Source organism: Chaetura pelagica, unplaced genomic scaffold (assembly GCF_000747805.2).
Source record: "Chaetura pelagica isolate M959 unplaced genomic scaffold, ChaPel_1.0 scaffold387, whole genome shotgun sequence".
Classification (NCBI taxonomy): Eukaryota; Metazoa; Chordata; class Aves; order Apodiformes; family Apodidae; genus Chaetura; species Chaetura pelagica.
Window position 1 is genome coordinate 2,173,715 of NW_009954101.1, and position 9,076 is coordinate 2,182,790.

The window sequence follows — 9,076 nt, forward strand, 5'->3', positions numbered from 1 at the left end:
ATCTCTGTTTCTGCCTCCTTGACTTCCTTTACTTGAGAAATATACACAAGTATTTTATTTTGAACAAATACACTGTTTTTCTATTCACTGGGTATGTCTATCTTGTTAGCGGGTGGATGCTACATCATGTCCTTGGGGAAAGTGCAGTTCTGAAGTATTCAAATATTGCAGGAACTGGGTGGGATGGGGAAAATAGAGTGAAATGGAGTTGGCCGTTTGAAGTTCTATATGTGAAATATTTTTCAGTAGAAAAAAAGCAAAATTGAAAACAGCAGCTGAGAGAGTTTGTAGACAGCTGTCTAATTTTCCTTCAGGGTCAGCCACAGCTTCCCACCAGGCTTCCTAGGTTTTGTGCCGGTATTTACAATGCTTCTTAGAACAAAATATTTCAAGCTGGGAAGTGGTATAGAGTTAGTAATTGGGGAAAAGAGAAAAAGGAGAAGGGAAAGGGAAGGAAATCTGCAAGCTGCGTACTTTGTGATTCAAAATTATTTCTATTATTTGGTTATTTATCAGGACTGTATTGTACCACATACTACAGCAGAATATCCTTAGTGATTTGCTGTGCAAGGATAAGACAAAAATCAATGGGTGACTGTTAACTGGAAGCACAGGAAAACAATATTAATCATTTTGATAAGTTCAGCTATGGCTTTTCAAATACTTTGTAGGAGGAGGGTAATGGTTTTCTGCAGAAATATCCACCCTACCTCTGTGGGGTATCATTGAAGAAAGCTCACAAATTCTCGCTTGAAAATTGTAACTCTGTGGCTTAATCATGGATACTTTATTGTTGCTGTTCCTGCTGCCAGGCAGAGTGAGAGCATACAGTGGAGGATGGAGAAGGAAAAACAACTTAATGCTTGAAAAAGTATTCCAGTAGAGAGGAACCTTTTTCAAAAAGACTTACTAGGTTAGTCATCTTGCAACAACATTCTGGATAGTTCTGGATGAGGCAAGTTTATATTTTTCAAGATCTGGGAAAAGGATGTTCCAGTAATCTTTACAGCTGCTGGTGACTACCCTCTTCCTCAGCAGTCAATGTTATTTTTCATAAGATTTCTGCCATCAGAGTATAACAATATTTTTTGGCCTGTAATGATAACGAAATCTGTTCAGCGGAGTGTATGAGTAAGAGTGCTCAGCACAATACATGAATGTTTTAAATCATAGAATAACCACTTTCTTGTACAGCTGCCCATTCTCCATCAGTAATCACTCTGTCTTAAAGAATGGAAGCGGGTATTTATTAGTGACAGCAGAACCTGTCTCTGAGAAGAAGTGATTGCAACACAGCCAAGAACTTGATGCTAGAAATGGGACTGATGGCTCACCTGCTCCCAATTAATTATAGCCTTGTATGGTGAAGCCAGGAATCCTAGTGGACAGATGACATCACTCTTTTTTTTTTTCTCCCCATTATTTGCCCACCAGTAGACTATAAACTGCAGAAACTTGTTAGAAGTAGTTTCTCGTCTCTCAAAGCCAGCCTTCTCTGTTTTTGCAAAGAAATGCTAACCCCAGACACACCGGCTCCCTTTCAGTATAGCTGCTTTCAGATTCCACCAGCTTACAAGCTTCCTGGCAATACCATGTTTGTCTGATTTTCTCAGAATCTCCAAACCCAAAAACAAGCATTACATGCTGGCATTCCCAGCGTATCTTTCATGGCAGGTCAATGTTAAGGGTTTCAAGATTTCTAGCCCTTATCAGTGCAGTAGTGCAATAGCTGCAAAGACCTAAAGGCAGTAAAGAGCTGTGAGTAAATACATTCACATATACTGTTAGAAAAATCTCTTTTTTAAGCTATTTAAGAATAGCTTAATTTTGGGGGTGTAGTTTTTTTGTTTGTTAGGTGGGTTTTTTTCAGCTCCTTATTCGGTTTAAAGATATCCCGTATTTTAGGGCAACTGGCACATTTTTGCACTGACCTTACCAGTTCCTCTTGTAGTTGAGTGCCACGCTCCAGGATTTATGGCCACTAATATCAGAAGCCCTCCTGCCTTGACAAGAAACAATCCCAGTGAGCCGTGAAGAGTTCCTTGGAGGAAGAGGAACTGAACAGCTTTGTTTCAAAGCAGTGCTGTTTGGATTAAGTTGTCATATTGAACTTGATCAGAGTGGACAAGAGGAGAACATGCAGCTGTGATAATGTCAGGTGTCATAGTTTGCATGGCAAGATTTACAAGAATGTAATCTGTGAGAACCTCTAGAAGCTTCCCCTGTGTCCTACAGAGCCAATGCTGGCCAACATTAAGGTGACCCTGCTGCTGGCCAAGGTCATGTCCATCAATGACGGTGGTAGTGCCCCTGGTACAGTGTATTTAAGAAGTGGGAAGAAGACCTGTGCAGAAAAGCAGCCAGATGATAAGAGTGGGAGTATGTGAGAAAAAACTAAGCAGAGAACAAGGTCAGTGAAGAAGGAGGGGGAGGAGGTGCTTCAGGCACCAGAGCAGAGATTCCCTTGTAGCCTGTGCCGAAGACCATGGTGAGGCAGGTTGTTCACCTGCAGCCCATGGAGACTTGCAGAGGAGCAGGTATACACCTGCAGCCCATGGAGGATCCCACATCAGAGCAGGTGGATGTGTCTGAAGGAGACTGTGACCCCATGGTAAGCCCGTGCTGAAGCATGCTCCTGGCAGGACCTGTGACCTTGTGGAGAGAGGAGCCCACACTGGAGCAGGATGGTCCCTAGGACTTGTGACCCTGTGGGGGATCAACACTCAAGCAGTCTATTCCTGAAGGTTACACTCCATGGAAAGGACACACTCTGAAGCAGTTTGTGAAGAACTGTAGCCTGTGGGAAGGACTTACATTGGAGCAGTTCATGAGGGACTGTCTCCTGTGGGAGGGACCCCATGCTGGAGCAGGGGAAGAGTGTTAGGAGTCCTTATCCTGCGGATGAAGGAGCAGCAGAGACAATATAAAATGAACCTAACTCCCATTCCCCACCCACTCCCCTGTGCCACCAGGGGAGGGGAGGAGGTGAAGCAAATCAAGAGTAAGGTTAAGCCTGGGAAGAAGGGAGAGAATGATGGGAAGATGTTTAAATATTTGGTTTTATTTCTCATTATCCTACTCTGATTTGATTGGCAATAAATGCAATGAATTTATACAGGTCAAGTCTGTTTTGCTGTTGGCAGTAATTGATGATAGATCTCTCCTTGTGCTTAACTCACTCCACCAGCCTTTCATTGTATTTTCTCTCCTGTCCAGCTGAGGAGAGGAGTAATGGAGCAGCTTTGGTGGGCATCTCGTGTCCAGCCAGGGTCAACCCCCCACACATGGGAATGACTGTTGTGTCGTGTAAGGTTTCTGGAGCTGCAAACTGCCTTAATCCTCCTGCTTTCTTGCTGAGCGTGTATCAGGTTGTATGCAGAATCTATGTCAGGCAAACTGTATTTTCCTGATCATCATTTTATAGAACTCTTCTTAGATGAAGGCTTTACTGTTTGATTGTAGTTCTCTAAGTTTAAAAGCATCTTGTATGTTACTTTCAGTCCGTTTTTATTTTGGGGGAGACTTTTTTTCTGAGACTGGAAGCTGTACTTTGTGGCTGCAGTGGGATGTTACTTTTAGTCAGCTAGCAGGAGAGATCATTTTGAGTGTGCAATGTACAGAACTGTACATCTTCAGGGTTTGCTTCTGTATATGCACAGATCTCTTGCTCAAATCTGTTGTTTCTGCCTTTTGCAGATTGGTTTTGAGGCATCTCCTCTTTCTCTGAAGACTCTAAAAAACCACAAACAAACCAAAATACAACAACCAGACTGAAATTTCTTTCTTGGGCATGCATCAGGAATGAATTATGCCTAGCTCCAGTGAATAACCAGAGTTAACATAGGGATTAAATTGGCCATTGACTGTACTATTTTATTTATTTATTTATTTATTCCCCTAAACCATGCAGGCATTATTTTTTCCTATGGAAGCTCTTAACTTCTTTACTGATGTAAGTATAGCTTTGAGGGGAAAAGTGTTTTTCAGCATTTCAGTGTATTTGCTGCATGACTTATGTAGCCTGATGTGACTTACTGTAACATGACTTGTCATTAGAAAAAAGCTGAGAAAACAAAAGTGAGTTCCTGGAAGCTAATGCTCAAGAAAAAACAGTGTTAAGGGCAGAGCAAGAAAAATGCATGCTTTTAAGAACAGTGCCTTCCTTTTTCTCTTATTCCCATTACACTTAAAGAAAAAAAGTTAGCTAATAAAAACTTGGCAAGTAGTAAACTTTTGGGTATGATCTTGGGTTGGAAGATTGTTTTCCAATGTATCAGGGAAGAGGAAAAAAAAAAAAAAAAGAAAAAGATATTGCTCTGGCTCTTTTTGGGGAGGGCATTAATCTCTTAATAGAAGAGGAAGGCTAATAATTCACAAAATAACTCTGAATGTTGTAGATTTTAAATGCTGTTACACTTTTAGTGGTCACTTGCAGTAATTTGAAGGTTGAAACCATTCATATGAGGTAGCCTAGCCTTTTAAGATTGTGTTATTAGTGTTCAATTTTGTTTTCTTTTATAATTAGTTTTCTAAGTTTCTGGTTTTACAGCTGTTCTTCACCCAGTAATAAACTTCATGGAAGTAAAAAATAAAAGATAGATCAGAATATGTTCTCTATAGTCAAATGGAAGTATTTGATTGTTTTTTACAGATTTAAGCCTGTAAATACATTGAGGAGAATAATTAGTTTACTGAAGTGCTTCTAAGCTCTTGTATGGCAAGATGAGAATAAGGTGATAAAAGGATTGCTGACTGGAGTCTGTAATGAGTTGAATTCTGTATTTAACTAAATGCTAATTATACTAGAAACAAATTTGGAGCATTTTTCAAGTGATTTCAAAGCCTCAAAGTTTTAAAGAGAGAAACTTCCATTCAGTCACAACCTGCAACGTCTGCTTGCATGTTTCAAAACATAGCCAATGCTCTAGTCTGTAGTATCCCATTCAATTTTTGCTTGCTTTCTACTTTTAACATCACAATCAAATGAAGAAAATAAGGTAAGATTCTAGTAAAAGGGATTACCAATGTTAGACTGATATGTAACAACAGGGCTTCTAAATGACTTCTTTATTATTTAGAAAACTACTCGCAGTTCAGGATGGAAGACAAAGCATGATGAGAGACACAATAAATCTCTAAGTCTACCAGTGTGAAAAAAGCAAGTGGCTAGGCAGATGTTAAAGAGATGTAGAGTGAATTCATTAAGCAACAGTATTGTATGTCTAGCAAATAATGCAAGGTGAATATATACAATTTATCTTCCTCCCAAGAAACAGTGGATATAAGGGAAAAAAGAGTAGGGATTTTGGTCTATATGACTTCTAGGGGTCCATTTCAGCCTAAAGCATTCTGTCATTCTGTGATTAACATTTGTTGTTGTTGGATCCTGAGAGAACGGAATATTTCAAAGAAGTTTTGTTTGAGTTTTTGTTTTTGTTTGTTGTGGTGGTTTGTTGTTTTGTTTTGTTTGTTTTTGTTTGTTTTGTTTCTTTTTTAAATAATGTGCTTGACCTTTACTAGTTTGAATTTAAAAAGAAAGATTATTTTTAATACATATCATTTACCAGAATTTTCTAATTATGTATTTAACAGTAAAGTGTATAATGGTATAGAATTTCTTAGTTACCATTCAGTTACAGAAGAACAGCAGGAAATTTAAGACATAGGTAATAAAAGAGCCTTGATTGGAAATATTTTTCAGATCAGTTTCCTTTCTGAGCTTTAATTTAAATGTGTTACTTACTATTTAGAGGAGTTAAAAAGATATTGGCTTAATGTTATTTTCTCAAATAATTCAAAGTGAGTTAATACCCTAAAAGGCAGTGTAACTCATCAAGAAAAAGTCACCTCTTTAAGTGGATGCAGTTCTTGTTCTGTAAGCATATCTTTTGTTAGTGAAAGCTGCCAGCTGCCTACCATTTTTTAAGGACTTTTAGTATATTGTTGGCTAAGAATTACCTTGAAGTCTTTAATAGATTCAGAATTATTAAGGATAAATCTCGGATATTACAGATGAGTTTTTTGATTTACATACTACAAGTTCTGAATGTCAGCCACAGAAATCTTCTTGAACGGTATAAGTAACAGAATGCATTTGGGCTAATGTTTAGCCAATCTTCTGTAAATGACATGAAAAACCTACCTAACTCAAATTTAGGTATAAAGTGTTATTGTTAATATATTTCTTTCAATTGGGAAGATGAAACAAATGGCATACCAATGTCATGTGGGTTAATTTTTTCATTGCTTATTAAAAGCCTGGAGAGGAATCTCCTGGTGTGGGTGTATTGGACATGTATGCTAAAATAATCCCACTGATTTGTTTGCATTTCCAGTACGATAGTAGAGTTTTGGCTTTTTTTGCAGCTGAAAAGTATGTTTTATTTTGACAGTGTGGCTGCTTGTTTGGTAGTTGGCAGCTCAGAAACTGCAGGCAGTTACTCTTCACCTTTTTGAACATATTCCTTTCTGACCTCTTTGTGACTTCTCAGCGCGGTTGTAGCCAGCTTAATTTGGTTCTGTGAAATAAAAATCAGAAAGTGTCAAGCCAGTGGCTCCTGAAAATAAAATACCTTTAAGAACCCTATTAAAAAATATAACCCTATAAAAATGTGTCACCTAGAAATATTTATTTTTCAAGTATTTTGAAGTGTGATTGTTCATTTTTGGATTGTATTTTGGCTCTGTTCAGAATATATGTGTGGAAAATAGCTTTTTTTTTCCCCAAAAAAAAGTTTCATCTAACATGAGGTGAGGATAGAAAGAGAAAGACGAAATGGAAGAACATGACTAAAATGCAAACACAGCTTTGAAAATAACTTGTCATTTTATTGGTCCAAGTTTTTTTGCAGAGGTAAGCTGCCCTTCCCTTGTCTAGAGTTAATACATGATATCACATGGCTGTCATTTTTTCTTTTCTCAATTACCCTTCTTTCCATCTTTTTTGCAAGCAGAGAAGAAACATTTGTTCTGGAAATACTTTTCAGCTTGCTGAAGTAGTTTGACAATTTTAACATTGTAATAAATAGCATTTGAAAGCTCAATTTAGGCACAGTCTGCAAGTACATAATTTATTTGCAGACAAATACTCATAGAAGCTACCTATCTTACTTATTTAAAATAGCATTTTAGGCATATCAGTTCCCTATTTCCATCCTTGCTTTCTTTCACATCTGCAAACCAATTGTGCAGTTTGGGCGACTCAAGATCTCTTTGGAGTGCTTAAGAAATATAATGAATGCAACTTTTTTTTTTTTTTGGTGGGTTTGGTGAATGCATGTCTGACATGTTGACGTGATTGAGTCCTATCAGTTGCAAGTTCCTGTAAGAAGATTATGGGAACCTATAGGTGACAACTGAGCTCCCTTTTCCTGTTAAATTGTCATCATTTTTTTCTGTGTTAAATTTCATTTGAATGCATTGAAAAAAAAAGAAGTATGAAAAACACTACTTCTCCATTACTCAGAAAAAGTTAAGTTATTGCGATAATTAAAAACTTCTAATTTGAGGGAGTGGTCCTTATGCAAATGTCCTTAGCAGTCCAGGAGCAAGATTTCCAAACTCACAATAAACAACGTCAGTAATTAGATCTAAAGAAACAGAATGTTAATTGAGAGGAGGAAAAAAGGAATCAATTTGGAATACTTTGTGTAATGCCGAAAGACAAAGCTGCTGTCTTCAAGAGAGCATTGAATATGAATCCTGACAATGATTTCCTGCTGGTTTTGTGGGACTTGCTAGGGTAGGCAGCTGTACTACATATTTCTTTTCCATCCCGTGTCTATTGTCTAAGCTTAAGTGATGAGCAGTATGAGCTGATGTTCATAAAAACAGTGTTGATTTTTTCCAGGAATTACGCTGTCCTATCTATAAGGAACTGTGTATCCACTCTTGGAAAAGATGATGTGTCAGGCTGGTATTCCTTTTTTTTTTTTTTTTAAGGTTTGGAACACTTGAGATGGTTTTCATTGATTTGCTTTTACATCATGGTTACTCTCATAATATTTTAGCAAAATCAGTTATTTCTTAAAAAAAAGAAAAACCTCACTCATTTTACTTCAAATAATGACCTTTACCTTAATAAGACTTCAAAATGTGTAAAACAAGGAAACCTAAATACTTTAACTTTAAACCTTTAACTCCCCCTTCCGTATTTTCTGATCATGAAAAATAAAAAGCCCTGTGTGCTGAATACCCAACTGGTTCAAGTATGAGTCAATATTTTAGAGTTTAGAATATTCTGGAATCTATGTAGTATGAGCAAATCTTTCTTTTTTGTAGAGTTCATGCCAGAGTGAATAACTGAGGTGTTCCATTGGTCTGAAAGGCTGTGGACCTGAACACTGGGAACAGCTTAATGTAGGGACTAATTTCCCACTTGGCTGTTGGCTTCATATTGAAGGTGAGGCTAGAAGCATCTCAACAAGACAAGCTTCCTGAATGGAAAGGGCATTTTTAATCCCTGACTGTGGTGAGCTAGCCTTAGCTAGCTGTTAGGTGCCTATCAAGCAGCTCTGTCACTCTCTCTTCTCAACAGGACAGCAGGACAAAATGCAGCAAAAAGTTTGTGGATCAAGATGAGGACAGAGATCACTCAGCAATTACCACCATGGGCAAAACAGGCTCAATTTGGGGAAAATTAATTTCATTTTTGCCAATTAATAACGGATTATGATAGCGGCTAATGAAAACAAAACTAAATTAACCTTTCACCCTGAGGCTCAGCTTCATGCCTGACTCTTCTACCTTCTGTCTGTAAGTGGCATTGGGGGAGAGGAAATGGGCGTTGTGATCAGTTCATAATACTTTGCTGCTTTTTCCTCCTCACACTCTTCCCCTGCTCCAATGTGATGTCCTCTCCACTGGATACAGTGTCTTTGAGCTGTCTGGAACTGCCTGTGTCTTAGGTGGAGGCTGCTACTACTATCTTGTATAAACCACACCTGCAGTTTACCTGTTGTAAACAACTTGACACGTAAACCTGACACACTGGCAAAACGTGCCAGAAAACGAAGCTTCCTTTTTCGTAGCAAGTCAGTTGTTCAGAGCATCCTTTACACTGTGGCTCAGTAGGGAA

General features: G+C 38.1%; 1 protein-coding gene across 1 annotated transcript in view; it reads left to right on the forward strand.

The window, feature by feature from the left end:
- The first annotated feature begins 2,240 nt into the window (after nucleotides 1-2,240).
- The window catches only part of PRR16 (proline rich 16), an 82,166-nt gene continuing 75,330 nt past the window's right edge, over nucleotides 2,241-9,076 (forward strand). The window contains exon 1 of the mRNA XM_010002363.1: nucleotides 2,241-2,379. Within this exon, the coding sequence (XP_010000665.1) occupies nucleotides 2,241-2,379 (139 nt within the window). The remainder of the gene's footprint in view (nucleotides 2,380-9,076) is intronic.